The 17,800-nt window shown below is 34.7% G+C and overlaps 3 protein-coding genes, 1 long non-coding RNA gene and 1 other non-coding gene across 5 annotated transcripts; 3 read left to right on the top strand and 2 right to left on the bottom strand.

Moving 5' to 3' along the window:
* The first annotated feature begins 408 nt into the window (after positions 1-408).
* On the top strand, positions 409-3,744 carry LOC111791388 (alkaline/neutral invertase A, mitochondrial-like). Its single transcript, XM_023672708.1, has 6 exons — positions 409-1,377; positions 1,860-2,025; positions 2,110-2,321; positions 2,439-2,932; positions 3,040-3,088; positions 3,178-3,744. The coding sequence occupies exons 1-6, from the start codon at positions 679-681 to the stop codon at positions 3,517-3,519; spliced, it is 1,962 nt and encodes a 653-aa protein (XP_023528476.1). The 5' UTR covers positions 409-678; the 3' UTR covers positions 3,520-3,744.
* Positions 3,745-4,011: 267 nt separating this feature from the next.
* Positions 4,012-4,082, top strand: TRNAG-GCC. Its single transcript has one exon. It is a non-coding gene; the product is annotated as a tRNA-Gly (tRNA).
* Positions 4,083-4,350: 268 nt separating this feature from the next.
* LOC111791672 lies at positions 4,351-4,713 on the top strand. Its single transcript, XR_002814673.1, has 2 exons — positions 4,351-4,405; positions 4,535-4,713. It is a non-coding gene; the product is annotated as an uncharacterized LOC111791672 (long non-coding RNA).
* An 882-nt stretch (positions 4,714-5,595) lies between these two features.
* On the bottom strand, positions 5,596-11,046 carry LOC111791010 (galactokinase-like). The gene is made up of 13 exons (XM_023672181.1): positions 10,655-11,046; positions 10,348-10,532; positions 9,794-9,840; positions 9,402-9,496; positions 9,135-9,217; positions 8,404-8,472; positions 7,638-7,823; positions 7,304-7,438; positions 6,800-6,934; positions 6,595-6,665; positions 6,327-6,404; positions 6,017-6,158; positions 5,596-5,915 (listed from the first exon to the last, which is right to left on the bottom strand). The coding sequence occupies exons 1-13, from the start codon at positions 10,815-10,817 to the stop codon at positions 5,805-5,807; spliced, it is 1,500 nt and encodes a 499-aa protein (XP_023527949.1). The 5' UTR covers positions 10,818-11,046; the 3' UTR covers positions 5,596-5,804.
* A 4,530-nt stretch (positions 11,047-15,576) lies between these two features.
* Positions 15,577-16,890, bottom strand: LOC111791491 (probable WRKY transcription factor 48). The gene is made up of 3 exons (XM_023672863.1): positions 16,549-16,890; positions 16,202-16,345; positions 15,577-16,119 (listed from the first exon to the last, which is right to left on the bottom strand). Exons 1-3 carry the CDS (start codon positions 16,872-16,874, stop codon positions 15,705-15,707), a joined length of 885 nt encoding a protein of 294 aa, XP_023528631.1. The 5' UTR covers positions 16,875-16,890; the 3' UTR covers positions 15,577-15,704.
* Positions 16,891-17,800: the final 910 nt, after the last annotated feature.

Below are 17,800 nucleotides of genomic sequence, written 5' to 3' on the forward strand. Positions count from 1 at the left end.
TTTTTAAAGTGGTCCATAACATCATATTATTCAAAATTATTTATTTTCTAACAATAATAAAAAAAACACGTGTTTGGAGCATAATTTTTCTTTGAGTTAGATGTTTTAGATAATAAAATTTTATTTAAAAAAAATTAAATAATTGAAAATAAAATAAAAAATTGGGAACTTCTGATGTTGAACAGAAAAAGGAGAAATTGGTAATTCAACATCACCGTGACAAACAGACATTGAACAGACAGGGGTATTATTGTCTTTTAAGTCAACCTTTTTTGCAGATGAAGGGTAATTCAGTAATTCAACTGTAAGGCACACAAGCCGTGTTGAATATGAAAGGGTCATTCAAGTAATTTCATTTCACCTTCTTTCCTCCCCCTGCATCTATAAAAGAGGCTCCTGTGCGCCTTCTTCCGTGACTACAAGATTTTTTTAAAAAATTTCGAAACCGCTCTCTCTTTCGTGAAGATATTTTCAGTTCAATCGTTCATCAATCTGTAAGTAATCTTTCCCCTGTAAATTCGTGTAAGAATAGGTTGGATACTCTGTTCTTTCGATTTTTCAGAACTAACTGAGTTGTATATTAGCGCTCTAATCCCTAATTTTCCCTCCATTTTAGCTGATTATTATAAGCTAATCTAAGGAAATTAGTTTTCTATAAGGATTTTAGAAGCCTGAAACATGCATACTTCTAGTTCTCTGGGAATTTCTACCATGAAACCTTGTAGGATTCTTTTTAGCTTCAAATCCTCCTCGATGTTTGGAACAACCTCATTGCCCAAGGCAAAGTATAGGAGGATTGGTAGATTTTCGAAATTAGAGCCGAGTGGGCGTAAAATAATAGGATCTGTACAGGTTGTTGGTGATTTGAATAGGAGATGCTTTAGTTGTTCTAATTTACATCGGTTGTATAAAGGTAACAGTGGTAGAAATAGGTTTTTGATTGCAAATGTAGCTTCTGATTTTAGAAATCAATCGACATCTGCTGAGCCTCATGTGAAACAGAAGAGCTTTGAGAGAATTTATATTCAAGGAGGGTTTAAGGTTAAGCCATTGGTGATAGAGAGTATTGAGACAGATCTTGTGAAAGATGAAAAAAAGGTGTCTGAGGTTGAGGAACTGAGTGGTTTGAAGGGCTCTAGGGTTGAGAGAGAGGTGTCCAAAATTGAAAAGGAGGCATGGAACTTGCTTCGAGACTCTGTTGTGAACTATTGTGGACGTCCTGTTGGAACTGTTGCTACTAATGATCCATCTGATACTCAGCCACTGAATTACGACCAGGTTTTTGTTCGTGATTTTGTACCGTCCGCCTTGGCCTTCTTGTTAAATGGAGAAGAGGAGATTGTCAAGAATTTTCTCCTTCACACCTTGCAATTACAGGTATAGACTTACATGTTGAGCTTTTTGTTTATCTTGTATATGCATACCTGGTCTCCTTAATTTGACGCGAGCTTCCTTTCAAGATTTTTAAAATGCGCCTGTTAGGGAGAGGTTTTCATACTCTTGTAAGAAATGCTTCGTTCCTTTCTCCAACCGATGTGAGATCTCTTAATCCACCCTCCTTAGGGGTCCAGCGTCCTCGCTGGCACACCGTCTGTCTGGCTCTGATACCATTTGTAACAGCTCAAGCCAAACATTAGCAGATATTGTCATGGACATCACATCATCCTAAAGTAGTGGGCTTGGGCTATTACAAGCATGTTATAGTCAGTCTACGCTATATCATGGCATCTCATCATCTTGAAGTGGAAGCACACTAACATTTTGAGAGACCTTTTTCTTACAAGTCCTAATGATATTTATTAGTACTACAGCTCACATCGTCCTTTGAACTGAAATCAACCATCTTTATTGTTGATTAGAGTTGGGAGAAAACCGTTGACTGTTACAGCCCTGGGCAAGGGTTGATGCCAGCAAGTTTCAAAGTCAGAAGCCAACCTCTCGATGGAAGCGATGGAGCTTTCGAGGAAGTTCTTGATCCTGATTTTGGTGAATCTGCCATTGGTCGTGTTGCACCAGTTGATTCTGGTAACTATAGATTACTGTGCAAACATGCAACTTTACATATGCCATAGAGTTTGAAACCTTGTTACTGTGTATGCTTGCTCACAGGGTTGTGGTGGATTATTTTATTAAGAGCTTATGGAAAGATTACGGGAGACTACACATTGCAGGAACGTGTCGATGTACAGACAGGCATACGACTGATCCTTAATCTCTGCTTGACGAATGGGTTCGATATGTTTCCTACTCTGTTAGTCGGTGATGGCTCATGCATGATTGATAGACGAATGGGCATTCATGGACACCCACTTGAAATTCAAGTATGAATACTAATTGATCATCCTTCATAGCATTTGCAGGCAATCCTTCATGGTTACTGTATGTATAGTTAAGATCATTTGCAGGCAGTTCCTTACTGTGGTTAATTTGTTTTGCAGGCATTGTTTTATTCGGCCTTACGCTGCTCAAGAGAGATGCTGATTGTCAACGACTCGACTAAGAATTTGGTCGCTGCCATGAACAATAGGCTGAGTGCACTCTCCTTCCACATCCGGGAATATTTCTGGGTCGATAAGAACAAACTCAACGAAATTTATCGATACAGAACTGAGGAATATTCTACCGATGCGGTGAACAAGTTCAATATATATCCCGAACAAATTCCTGGTTGGCTGGTGGACTGGATTCCTGAGGAGGGTGGCTACCTGATTGGCAATCTACAGCCTGCTCACATGGACTTCAGGTTTTTTACGCTCGGAAATCTTTGGTCCATTGTTTCGTCACTTGGGACTCCGCAACAGAATGAGGGCATTCTGAACTTGATTGAAGCCAAATGGGATGACCTTGTGGCAAACATGCCTCTCAAGATATGCTTCCCAGCCATGGAACACGAGGAATGGCGCATAATAACTGGAAGCGACCCGAAGAACACGTTAGTCTCTTTAGAATTTTGAAGAACAAAAAAGTAGTCTCATTTGAAATATATCATAATACTCGTAACCTAGCACTGAAAATTATCTCTGCTTTTCCTGTTGGCAGTCCTTGGTCATATCATAATGGAGGATCTTGGCCAACACTCTTGTGGCAGGTGAGGGACTTGTTCTTATTCAAACTTCTGTTCAGACTTGATTGACCATTCATTATTCTCATTGCTATTTTTTGTGGACATCTTTACAGTTCACACTGGCCTGCATGAAGATGGGGCGGCCAGAGCTAGCAAGGAAAGCCATTGCAGTGGCTGAGAAGAAGCTTTCAGCTGATCGTTGGCCCGAGTACTACGACATGCGCAGTGCAAGCTTAATAGGGAAGCAATCACGACTCTTCCAAACATGGACGATTGCCGGTTTCTTGACATCAAAGTTGCTTTTGGAGAACCCAGAGAAGGCGTCTCTATTGTTCTGGGAGGAGGATTATGAGATTCTTCAAGGCTGCGTTTGTGTACTCGGCAAAGCCAATGGAAACAAGTGCTCTCGCCATCGTCATCGCCAGCATCGAAAACCGAATAATCTCAACCATTAGCCTAACAACAACTGTCTCTAACAGATGAAGTTCTTCGGAGGTGCATTTTTCTCCCCTCCGGTGATTCTGTGTGTATAAAAAAAAATGCAATTTGAGGCTCAGTTTTTGAAGAGTCTGTATTGTTGTATTCATTGGGAGTTAAACGTATGATTCTGAATAACCTTCGGAGTTGAATACTTTTAGGATAAATTTGAGGTTACTATTTATTGATTGGTATTTGGTCAACCATTTAAAAAATTGTCTTCAATATTTTTATAGTTAATATATGTCTTGACTAGTTGAGTAATCTGTACAAATGTTAATACTATTTTTATTTAAATAAAAGATTTTAAAATGTACCTCCAAGTTTAAGAATAGATATATATATATTTTAAATTATGGTTTCTTCCATTTTGAATTATTTAGAATNAAAAAAAAAAAAAAAAAAAAAAAAAAAAAAAAAAAAAAAAAAAAAAAAAGAATAATAACGTTTCTTCATTCAGTTAAACATCAGCACCAGTGGTCTAGTGGTAGAATAGTACCCTGCCACGGTACAGACCCGGGTTCGATTCCCGGCTGGTGCATTTTTTTTATTCAATAATTCAATTTATCGTTTGAACATTTATCTATCATAATTTTGTTTTTAATTGGGCTTTATTGGACCTCGAACATGCTCTGATGGGAATTGTGTTGGCCCACTTCTACATTTCTTAGTTCTAAACCGTTTTTTAAAATTAAAATGAAAATATTTATTATTTTTAATCAAGTTATTTAGTAGCTTCTTCTTCACGCAAGTTTCTCAGACGGCTATTTATTAACTTCCCTGCTCTTTTCTGCGTTCGTCACTCCCAAGTTGCTCTGTTTTTTTCATAAATCCATTCGCTCTCTGTTTGAAGTACATTACATTGTAAGTTTGTTTCCTGAAATTTTTGGAGGTTTTCTATTCCTGATTGTAGTCGAAACGGCAATTCATTATGTGTTCGTTCTCTGAAGTTTCTGCGTAAAATCTCTCATCATCGAATTGTTTTTTGGCTAGGTATACACTTTTCTCATTTGAGGACTTTTCTTGCCTTAATCTCATTGTGGAAGTTTTTTTTATTGATATCTTGTACTGAACATGTGTAGGTTTTGTTCTTTATTTTGATGCAACATTATACGATGTAAATACCTATGAGGTTATGGATCACATCACAGTGCCAAATAAATTGAGTTGGTTACTTATTTCCACCCGTCTACTATTTAGGTTGAAATTTTTTAATTGTTTTAGGGTTCTTATGGATCATGTGTCGCCTCGTTCTCGCTTGAATTACAACCTTATCACTGCGGTAGTCCTAACAAGGTGAATTTTCTGATACCATTATCTTTATAAATATTGCAACATTTTGTTTTAATTTATAGAGTACGGTCACCGTTTAGGAGCAAAGATGAACAAAGGACCTAGATTTATGTGAACCTAGAGAGCCAAGAGAAAACAGAAAATCCCTAGGTTGTGAACCTAAGAGGAATTGAGAACTCCTTAATCTAGATATGGTAAAGGGTTAGTTACACAGTAACCTATAAAGTTTGACACAGACAATAAGCCACAATTTAGCCACAAATTGGCTATTGCTAATTTCAAGTTTAGGATTAAGTATGACTTAGCCAATTTCAAGTTTAGGATTAAGTATGACAAAGAGTCTAAAAATAAGTTTCTTACCTAGTATTTTTATACCCATTTCATCGAGTGTAAACCACCCTTGATGGGGAGAGAGCCGTGCAGCTGCAAAGGGGTGCCCCTCTTCCTATCTGTCCTTTTATTATGATTTTAAATACTACTTCTCCGAACTTATATTTTTTTGGTAAAATGTTTTGATTTGACTTGGTAAAATGTTTTAAAGTCTTTATCTATTAGTCATACTTTAGTGGATGACACGAGCATGTCTTACACAAATTGAGTAATTACAGAACTATACCCATATACTAAAATAAAATTCCTATCATTCAGAATTGGTACTAATATTTCCTTTATGGGAATAATAATTGATGCTAAATACAGAAACATTTAAGCTAAAAGTTCAACTATTGCTCGTTTCATTCTAAAATAAGCTCAACAAAGGGTTAAGATAAAAACTCAATTATTGGTCGTTTCATTCCACAATAAGCTCAGTTTTCCAGGTTACACAATCCTTTTATTTATATTTATAGGCTATGAAGGAGAACGAGTTCAGCCATGAATGCTAAGGTCATGAAATGTCCAGAAACCATCTAAACTGGCAATAATGGAAGAAACCATCCAAACAAACAATACCTTCCAAGGCATTTGATAACTAGAACTGGAAGATGGCAGCTCCACTCGATGGCTTGGAAGCAAAGACGTAGAGATCGACGTCGTTATTCTTGATGGTTCCTCGGTCGATCCTCGATTTGTAGAATTTCTCCTGGTGTGAATCAAACGGCCAGAAGTTTTAAACTACATTCCAACTTTCAACCACGAAGAAAGACATTCGCTTTTCAGTTATTCCAGTGTAAAAAAACTAACCTTCAGGTTGAGAATGAACTGGGGAACAATGGCCTCTTTTACGAGAGCGACCGCGCAGCCTCCCCATCCTGCTCCAGTTAGCCTGGCCCCGAGAGCACCGTTGTCCCGGCATATCTTTACGAGTTCCTCCAACTCAGGACAGCTGGGAAAACAAACAATAAGATGGGAATCTGATTGCTATCAAACAAGGTTAAGCAACACGAGGCTGCATGGTTTGTCGTGATTGAAGATGAATGAAGTTTTGCAATTTGTATCACAGATGATTGAAGATGAGATTTGAGAACCTACTAAATTGTGAAATGGTCTGTACCTGCATTCATAAAGAACGCTACAGCTGTAGTGGCTATCATTCATGAGATCACCGAGTTTCTTAAGCTTGTCTTCCTCACTGCCAAAAGAACATTCCTCAACATTAAAAAATGGGAAAAAGAATACCAATTTTCCCTCTACCTTACTGGACGTACGATGTAATCTATAACTGAAGTTTGTATAAATTCACTTTGTTAAAGAGAATTAACAAATGAAAATCATGCAAGAGTAATGAAAACATAAAAAGGCTGTTGGATAATTCAACAAACCTTAAACTTGACGAAACTGCATCCTTGAAAGCATAGACCCGCCTGGCTTCAGAGTACACGTGGGACGCTCGCTGAAAAAATCGACCAATTTTTTTATTGAGAGAGACAGAGAGAGAACATAGGACCATAGAGATCAATAAGCAAGCCTATACTAGCTAGAGAGAGTTGAAAATAGAGATCAATAAGCATGTCTACCCTAATATACCTGATACAACTTGAAATGCTTGGCAGCTTTCAAAACATCCAATGAAGTTGGAGAATTGTCTAAAACGGACGGCAGATTGTCCACAGTGATTTGTTCAATTTCTTCAGCTGTATAGGGTTCCTCCTTCAACAGTTCCTTTGGCAGAGAGAGACAGAGAAATAAGAATATGCTGAAACTTGATAAAGGAATGAAAGAATGTCCCAAAATGGGAGATTTTGTGAAATCGTGTCCCATGGTCGTCAAATAAGAGCTTGTACAATAATATTACAAAATCCCAAAACAAATTAAATAATGATAAAATAATTTCTGAAAATATTTTAGAAGATTGTATTATAAACGTTAACATCACTTGCATGTATCATCATTACAATAAATATTTGTGTGTTTTGTTTTTCCCTTCTAACAAGAGCTGATGACNAAAAAAAAAAAAAAAAAAAAAAAAAAAAAAAAAAAAAAAAAAAAAAAAAAAAAAAAAAAAAAAAAAAATATATCGAAGGAAAATACCTTGACTGCGAGCACAGGATCTGAAGAGTTACGCTCCTTAGCAAATGAAAGACACAGCCCTTCCACATCAGATAAAGTCTTCACTTTTTCTATTGCTTCTTTCGGTTTCATCCCAAGCTTTATGCCTAGAACAATCTGAAAATCATCTGGAATCATTACTTGGATACATTTAAATCAAAAAGTTCAAAATAGACACCAAGTTTAAACCGTCAGCAGAAGGAAAAGGAAGGTAATGAATAACTCAATTCCTTAGAAGGAATTTTAAAATAAGATTTATGGCAGCTAGTGTCCTTGATGAAAATACATCATACATCATATTAACATTAGAACTTACAGAAGCAAGTCGGCATTCGACTACTCTGTTATTATAATTTGTGGCAGCAGTGACTGCTTTCTGTGATTCGGCTAGAGAATGGGCTATAACAAAAATCCCACCAGAAGGAAGTTGCACATCAGTAGCGCGAATAGGGTTGAAATCAATCAGTTCTGCAAAACCAGATTTGGCCATAACAGAGATTGCCTGCAAGGATAATTGGATAGCGTTTACAATCATTGGAAACTATTTGAAGCTAGAAGAAACTCTCATATTGACCATTACATAGAATTGAAATGAAGCCACAGATCAACTTTCTAAACAATCGAACAAATAGATTTATTCACACTAGTTTTTCAATTAAGCGATTGTAGTGAGAATCTATCTGTGGCCTTTGCAATAAAATAATATCAAACAAAACCCACCACTAGCACAAGCCGTTTAATGAGGAAAACGAATGGCCTGCTTAGCCGATCGTTTAGTTTGTATAATTGTTCCTAAGGACTGTGATTAGGTGGCTTGAATATTAAGGTTATTATATAACTATTAAGAAACACATGATTTTCAAAAGAAGAACAACTTCAAGTATTCTCCTGGACAAATTATTCACAAGTCACGAGTATAATTAAAGAAAAAAGGGAAAAACATAGATAAGAGTTAGCTGAACATGTGTTCCTCTCTCTTTCCAAAAAAAAAATAGATAATAGTTTTAAAGAACTTTTTCACAACCCTTTATTGCTCTGTTCTCCATGTTAAGTCTATTAATTGCAAAGTAAAGAAAAAATACCTGATCCATTCCACCAGATTGTGTACCAATGTGTCGTTCACATTCACAGGTAAGTTGGGCAATTTCTTTCTGTACCACAAGGGAATTTTTGTAAGATTCCTTAGATTCAATCTGACTAAATATCAAATAATTGAGCTTCATTGATGTGGAAACAACCAAATTTACCAAATCAACTCAAGTTAAATCACACTATACAAGTGTACCAAGTCGCATCTGGTAAGTAGTAGATGACTAGATGGACAAATTCTGGTTCATTTAACTAAAAAAGACAATGAGAATGCAATCATGTTCAGCCAGTGGACCCAAAATTTTATAATAATGCTTACTACAGTGCTATAGATTTAGCTCATTGTCCCCAACAATTCACTTCAAAAGTTCATGAATTAAGCCATCAAGTCACTTTACTGGAATTGGATCTGGAATGTTGAACTAAAAATAAATAAATAAATAAATAAAAGAACACAATGCAAGCTTCTGAAGGTTCAAATTCCAATGACTTATAACAAGCAAACAAGGTACCTCCTATGATCTGTGGACCAAATCTGAGATAATAATAACAACCATTGGGGAGTATCAAGGTCTACCAGAAAATATGAATTGGGACTTAGGATACCATAGAACAATTTACAAACCCAATATATGTAAATCATCAAGTCAAAATCCAAGTCAGTCTTAGACACAGTAGCGTACACTCATACAGTAATCAGAGCATGAGGGTAAGGTGTTAACACCTTGGGAAAGTTGGCACCAAGAACAGCCATTATTGCAATGGTAGAAGAGCAAACAAATGCAGCAGAGCTTGATAATCCAGATCCTGAATGAAAAGAATAATTCTCATATTACTTTATCACGTCACAAATTTTTGCTGCCACAAAATATTGAGCTAATGACTTCAGTTGTTTTTACTAAAAATCTCTACCCTCCATGCAAACTTCTAAACTGCAGTAACTAACAGACATCATTGTCCGTTTGAATGAAAAAGTACACAAAACAAAAACCTGTAGGCACTGTTCCATCAACAAGAACGTCAAGTCCAACTGGCACACCAACATCTTGTCCTTTTGACTTTGCAAATTCGTAATAGCCTTTGTACCTGAAAGGCAAAGACCTTCAGATTCTGCCGGATATGTGATTGACCCTTAAATTTTGTGTAGATCATACACATCCTATGCTAAGATCATTACATTTTTAACATTATAATTTGATCATGCTGGTTTAGCTTAAAGTTCATCACTGTCTTGAAAGTATTGATTAGGATAAAAGTAAAACCTAAGAACATAAATATCATGCATTCATATCATCTAAAAACAAGTTGCATGCACAATGGTAACAACATCCCATTAAAATAATTATACAAAATGAAATCAGAAAATAAATAATGCATACTCACCCACAGAGGAAATAGTGTCCCCATTTGTGATTCTTCAAGTCAACTTCCTGTAAAATGAACAAGAGAAATTATAAACACAGCTGAAGTTGGGAATATTTTGTAGTTGCAACTTGTTTGAATGATAGCGTTATAGTTTTTTTTTTTATCAGAAAGGGCATTTATACAAATAGTATGATATAAAAATGTATTTTCCATATTTAGCTAGAAGTTCAGAATTGTTGAAATTATGTTCATCTAATACTAACATAATTTCAAATATAATTTAAAATAAAACACCATAATAAAAGTCAAATTAAAAAATTTGGAATCTGTAACGTTTTTAGAAGTACATAATGAGTTTATACAATTTAGTAAAACTTCTGAAAAAAAAAAAGAAGAAAAAAGAGCCTTCTGGCCAACACATTTACAGATCGACAATTGCAACGTCGAGCATAAATTTTCTATACGAACGCTACGTTATATGAATGCAAGATGCCGGAGGAAAAGTAGGACGACGAGTGGTTAGCAGATCGAAACGATGTCGAGTGAATTTTACAAACCAATTTAGCTCATACCTGATCAGGATCAGCAGGATAAGTACATAGCGAGTATTTATCATTAACATTAGCAATTTTGAGAAGATGATTCGCCTCTCCGGCGTCGTGCTTCCGTATTGCCACGATCGTATCTTGCCGAATCGCCATCGGCAACACCGAATATCCTTCATAGTCAATGTGCTCTCCGATCAAGTTCACTCTCCCTACACTCCGCCGTTTCAACCAAAAAAAGAGGTTAGAACCAGAATCAAATCAAAACAGTATCATCAAAACGAAGAACAAACATTACAGAGAAACCGAACAAAGCTGGGAAACAGAAAAATACCTGGAGAACGAGCAAAGACATCAGGAGGATGGCCGAACACTTGGAGAAACTTGGCCTTGAGATGATCAAATCGAAGCCGAGCATCCTCGAGCTGAGATCCATCGCCGTAAACCGGTTCAAGAGAAGAGAAAGTAGGGATCGGAAGGTCCTCGTGTTTCGCCATTACTCTCCTTCTTCTTCCTCCTTTCCGAGCAGAAATCACACAAATTCGCCCTCAACAACAGGTACAAATTCAGATTGAAAATGGCAGAGAAAGATCAGTATACGATTTATGACAACAAATGAAGATTCAAACTGATGAAAGCTTTTCCACTCTCGAATCGCACTAAATTTTCGGCTTACCCTCAAATAAATCGATACCAAAGAGAGAGTTAGTTGAGAACGAAATATTCAATAAATATTCAGAGCAAAAGCCTAATGTATTTTATTTGATGGACACAACGCACGAGAATGGCACGTGCGGATGAGACCAAAATGCCACGTCAGCTGAGATTAAAAAATAAGACTATTTCTTCTTATCTATTTCTGCCCTTGGTTTTGTTTTGTCGTTATGTGATTTTCTTCAGATTAAATAATACTTATTTTTTTTTTATATACAAATATTTACTAAAATTTTTGTAAATTGTGATTAAAAATTATGAAAGGCTTAATTAATACAAATATCTCTAAATTCTAAAAAAAAAATAAATTTTTTTTAATAATATCTGTAAATTTTCAAATTAAAAGCTTCCTATGGAAGGTAAAAACTTTTTATTATTTATATTAATAAACTTTTAAAACATCATTATTATTTTTTATACTAATTGTATTTTTTTAACTTTTTTTTTTTTTTGAAAAAAATTAAAGGGTATTAATAAAAAAATTAATATATTTTATATAAACTATTAATAGTTTAATTTCAAAATTAAAAGTAGGAGTATTTTAAAAAAAAAAATTAAAAAATTAAAAATATTATTAAAATTTTAAAAAAAATAAAAATATTTTTTAGACAAATTATAATGTCTAGAGTATTTTTTTTTAATTATTTAACCTAAACAAAAACTATTTAGACTTTGAAAATTATAAAATTTATAAAATTTAGGGATATTTTTTATAATTTAATCCTTGTTTTTTCAAAATAATAAGAAATTAATTTTTTTTTTATATAATTGTAAATAAATAGGATTTTTTAATTTAATTTTAGTTTATTTATTTTATTGGCGACAGAGACACGAGGAATCGAATTATTATTATTATAAAAGGCTGTTCGCTTGGGTCCAAAAGTACCTGCGTCAGAGAAAGCTCAAAAAGTCAAGTTGGCAAAAGAATCCAATTTTCTTTTTTCTTTTTTCTTTTCATATTTTTTTCTTTTTTTTAAATGCCCAACTTTTCAAAAATGGTCCTTAATTTTTATATTGCTTTTTAAATATAAATGCCCCAAACTTTAGTGGTAATTAATACAATTATTTTTCTAAAATATTTTAAAATTTTGAGAATATTTTTTAAATATATTCATAATTTTCATTAAGAATATTCCTGATTTTTTTTAAATTTTAAAAGGTATTATTAAAATACAAATATTTTTTAAAATAATTTTAAAATTTTAAAAATATTTTTAAAATTTTGAGGATATTTTTTTAATATATTAATAATTTTCATACAAAATTAATGATAAGAATATTCCTCAATTTTTTTTTTAATTTAAAAGGTATTATTAAAATATATAAAAATATATTTTTATTAATTTAGTTTTTATATATATATATATATATATATATATTGTAAATTCACTAATTTTAGTATATCAAATTTGGTAATTAATACACAAATTAATTATCGAATATTTATTTTTGGTATTCACTAAAAATATTTTTAAATTATTTTTTTAAGATAAAGATTCAAATTTCTAAATATGTTAATTTAATCCATTTTAGAAATTTGTTATTATATTTGTTGGGTAGTAATTTTAAATTTTCTTAAAATGGGTATCCAAATATTTTAATTTTTAATATTATTTGGATAATTTTCAATTACAATTTTTCCCTTTCAAAATATATTTTCTTTTCTTTTTAATTTAATTTTAAATATAAAAACGAGTTAACGTATTGATTCTGTACATTTATATATTATTTATATACATTATTATATAAAAATAATAATTATGTTTGCTGTTGAGAGTAATTAAATTTAAACGAAGTGAATATGTAATTTATTAAATAAAACTATATTATTGAGAATTTGTTCAACACTAAATTAATTTATAATATAGTATTATAAGCATATGCTTTTTATAAAAAATAAGTATATTGCTTGAAATTATGGCACATTATTCTCATACACTAATGTTGCAAATCAAAGACCATAACGTATTCTATAAAAGTTATTCTCGAGCATCTGGATGTCGAGTGCTCGGTTTCTCTCTCTTGTCTTGTTTTTTCGTATTAACTTATGACCTAATAAATCAATTAATTTATACAACACGATAACTACAAAAAGTAACGATTTTATGGTAATTTTGAGGTTATGTATACCTAATTTTCTATTGATTTTCACGTTTTTTTAGGTTAAATTTTAAATGTTATCTAAATACGAGCATGGGATATGAATGGAAACCATGATCCCGATTCTTATTGTTAACCTTATCTTTTCATTTTTGCTTTTGACAAAAGGGAGAGAAATGGGCAAAAATGTAATTGTACGTTTTAGTTCTATGATATGTAAGGGTGAGACATTTATGGGTCGAATTTGGTTTACTTCAACAAGTTGAGCTATGTTTCACATATATCTCACAACATCGTTACTTTTCTCTCCAAAGTATGTATATGTGAAAGTGAAAATTTGAACTGTCTTTTTTTCTTTTTAAAGAAGACTATAATTGTAAGAGCCCAAGCCCATTGTTAGTCTCTTTGGACTTTCCCTTTCGGACTTACTTCAAGATTTTTAAAACGCGTCTGCGTCTAAAGAGAGATTTTCATGCCCTTATAAAGAATGCTTTGTTTCTGTCTATAACCGATGTGGGATCTCACAATCCACCCCCCTTTGGGTCCTAGCGTCCTCACTAGCACTCGTTCCCCTCTCCAATCGATGTGGGGATCTCATAATCCACCCCGCTTTAAGGTCCAGCGTGTGAGCATCCCACATTGGTTGGGGAGGAGAACGAAGCACCTTTTATAAGGGTGTGGAAACCTTTTTCCTAGCAGACGCATTTTAAAGCCTCGAGGGAAAGCCTGAAAGAAAAAGCCCAAAGATGACAATATCAGCTAACGATGGACTTGGACCGTTACAAATGGTATCAGAGCCAGACATCGGACTATGTGCCAACAAAGAGGTTGTTCCCCCAAGGGAGTAGACACGAGACGGTGTGCCAGTAAGGACGCTGGGCCCCAAAGGGAGGTGGATTTGGTAGGGGTCCCACATCAATTGGAGAAAGGAAAGAGTGCCAGCAGGACGTTGAGCCCCGAAGGGGGTAGAATGTGAGAGTCCCACATTGGTTGGAGAGGAGAACGAAACACCTTTCATAAGGATGTGAAAACCTTTTCCTAGCAGACACGTTTTAAAGCCTTGAGGGAAAGCTCAAAGAGGACAATATCTGCTAGCGGTGGACTTGAGCCGTTACACAGCGTGGGCCCCGAAGGGGGGTAGATTGTGAGAGTCCCACATTAGTTGGGGAGAGAACAAAACACCCTTTTATAAGGGTGTACCGGAAACTTCCCCTGCTAAGGGAAAACCCAAAGAAGACAACTTTAGCAGATACGTTGAGGGGAAGCCCAACAGGGAAAACCCAAAGGCCCAAAACAGAAAATCCAAAGAAGACAATATCTGCTAGCAGTAGACCTTTGCCATTACACAGCATCCTCACCGGCACACCGCCCAGTGTCTAGCTCTGATACCATTTGTAACTACGAAACCGAGTTGAGAACACGTTGAACCGAGCTGAGAGGAACGAAGCTTTAATTAGTTGAACGATGCTCACCGTAAACATTACGAATAGTTAACATTTACTCATTCCAAATTAAGTATAGAACACGTTGTATCCATGCTTATCCAAACATAATCTTCACTAGCTTAGGTTGGTGGTTCAAACATAATACTTTATCTTCATTATGCTTATTATGTTTCACATTAGGTAGGTTGTTCCCCACAATGGCATCCAATTCCCTAACCTACAATTGTGCACTCAAGACTAACCCCATGTTCATATTTGGTGCACAAATCAACTCACATGGCTAACCTTTCTCGTCAAGGACATGGCCACAACTCCAACCTCCCATGCTCGCTTGCACCGACAGCATGGAACATTGTCGTTTGAAAATGTCTTTCCATGGTCAAATTCCTTACCTTTCCGAGTCAAATTCAATTCTGCCAACCTCATCCTAACAAGCATTCCAACCAAACTGTCTTTCTCGATCTTCCTTAATTTCCGCAAAATTTTTAGCAAAAAACTAGGATAAATACAAACCAAATTAAGCAAAACCAAGACACAGCTCATCAAATTGCCCATTGGTTGGTTTTTGTAATTTACACCTCACCTTGGCTTAAATCACACCACTTGCCTTATCAAGCCTTCATATATACATACATATATATACGATTTTTAGGTTCGGTCGTGATTTAACGTGTCGGGACAAGCTATAAACTTTTAACGTAATTATCGATTTTTTGAAATTTTTTGAAGAGGGTTTGTAAAAAAACGTGATTTTTTTTTACTTTAAGACATCGAAAAGGGAAAATTGTTCGTTCGAGTGTTGTTTTTCGTTCTGTTTCGTATAATAATCCATTTGTTCGGTGTTTTCGTCCGAGTTTCATGCATAATGGTTCGGTTTTTTAATATGGGAATTAAAAGACAAACCCTAATCCTAGGTTATAAGAGATGGAACATGAAGAATATTGAGGTAAAATGACAAGATCATATAGTAAACAACTTGGTTTTTTTTGGCTAAGATTAGTTACAAAGGAATAATGAGTCATAGATAAAACACAGCTAAGACTAATATAATCCATCTTTGAAAACCAAAATCAGCTCAAAAAACGATGCAAAATGGTTGAAAACGTACCGAAAAGAGAGAATAATTCATCCATTTTGTTCATCTTTTGGTTCCTTCCTCATTTGCAATGGCACCAAGTCTTGTAGAAGCCCGTGGTCTCGGAGCACGGAAGCTTGAGACGACGGTGGCGGTGGCGGTGGCGGTGGTGGCGGGAAGGAAGAAGGAGGACGTGGGTTCGTTGACAACGAGTTGATTGTTAGAAATGGCGGTGGAGGGCTATACATGAAGGGTTGGGGTGTGTTGGGTTGGAATAAAAGTCCGGTGGTGGTAGTAACGTCGAGATTGGATTCCGGTAGGATTCTGATACTACCTCGTGGCATTATTGGACTTTGATGGGTGTGTTTGCCTTCGTAAGTTGTAACGACGGTCGAATGGTCGTTGGACAATCGCTCCACTCTCTTCTTCACACCACACCCTACCGTAGTACAACGGTAATAGCTTCTGTTTTATCAGTATAACGTTATCACCTCATGATTAAGAGTGAACAATATCATATCATTACGAAAATATGAAGAAGACGAACCTAGGGTACGGACTGTTCTTCACGGCTTTTTGACCGTACTTTCGCCACCGATACCCATCGTCGAGATGATCAATATCACTCTTCGTCATGAAAGCAAATCTCGGCTCTCTTTGCTTCTTCGGGTTCTTCTTTTTTGGCTTCAACCTAAAATCAAATATTTAAAATAAAAAAAAAACCATAAAATTAAAAAATTTAATAAAAAGAAAAAAATCATCAAACTCAAAATTACATCTTTTATTTATATATATATATATATGTAAACTTAGATCTAAAGAAGAAAATATAAACTAAAATAATTTAAAAATGTAAATAAAAAATAAAAAATGGGAAAAATAATAATTTCTTACACATTAGAAGAAGAAGGCTTCTCGGTGTTGTTCTTGTCAACTTCATCAATGGCGGCAGCGTCATTGGAGTAAGAAGAAACGGAGGAAGAATTAGGAGTGGGCGGAGCATTGACAACCTCCGACGACTCCGGCACGGTGGAGGCCGGTGAGGAAAGCAGCGGCGCCGTCGTAGAAACCAAATCAAACAAGGAAGATAAAGGATTGTAAAAATCAATTCCACTCCCCAATAAGTCAAAGGAATTAGAAGAACCAAAGCTAGTCGCCGAGAAGTCATCGGAAAACCCCACCGGAGAGTATTTTCCGGCAGAATTCTCAGACCCCATCATTGTGTCTTCAAGCTTCTTGTCCATTTTGATCGATCGGAAAAAAAAAGAATTAACACATAACAATATATTCTTTGTAGAGAGAGAAAAAGAGTGATTTTGGGATTTGGAGAACAGCTTGGGGTGTAAGTTTTCCCACCTAGGATAATGACCGACACGTGGCGGTAACCGATGGGCATAGAAACAAGAGTGACTGGATCGGTGTTCGCAATAAATGACAGAGGACTGGCGAAAAGGGAGACTTCTGAAACGCGGAGTTTTGACCGGTTAACCGGTTCCAGTGTAAACTAGATTCTTAATGGCCGTGTACACGTAGGCAAAAAAAGTGTTTTTTTTTTTTTTAATAAAAATTGTGGATTTAATTTGATTTAATTTAAAAATCGTTTAGAATTTCTTAAAAAATAGCTTTTATTTATTACTTTTAAAATATATATATATAATTTTCAATTTATTATAAACACTAGAAATCATATTTAATGTAACACTACGCACATAAATCATTAAATCCATTAAATAAATAAATAAAATTTAATTGAAAATAAATGGAAAATATCAAAATATTAATTTTATTTTCACAAAATAAATAAATAAACGGGGGCATTTTAGGGAGAGAGAGTTTGGCACGTGCGGTTCTATATATGTTGGTGTTTCTTTCCGTGCCACTTGAAAAATAAAATGTTTAAAAAATAATAAATATATTTGGTAATTAATTAAAATATGTTAAATTAGATGGTCCTGTTACAAAGAAGTGGGCCTTTGCCTAAAAATCATGGCCCACAACTTTACAACTAGGTTTTAGTGCTGTGAAATTACATTTATACCCCCAGCAATACGAATTTAATATATTAATAAATAAAAAATCTTTCGACTTTTTTGGTCACTAGATTTTTATATTTATTTTTGAAAAATAATTATAATAATATTTTCGA

Source organism: Cucurbita pepo, chromosome LG03 (genome assembly GCF_002806865.2).
Source record: "Cucurbita pepo subsp. pepo cultivar mu-cu-16 chromosome LG03, ASM280686v2, whole genome shotgun sequence".
Classification (NCBI taxonomy): Eukaryota; Viridiplantae; Streptophyta; class Magnoliopsida; order Cucurbitales; family Cucurbitaceae; genus Cucurbita; species Cucurbita pepo.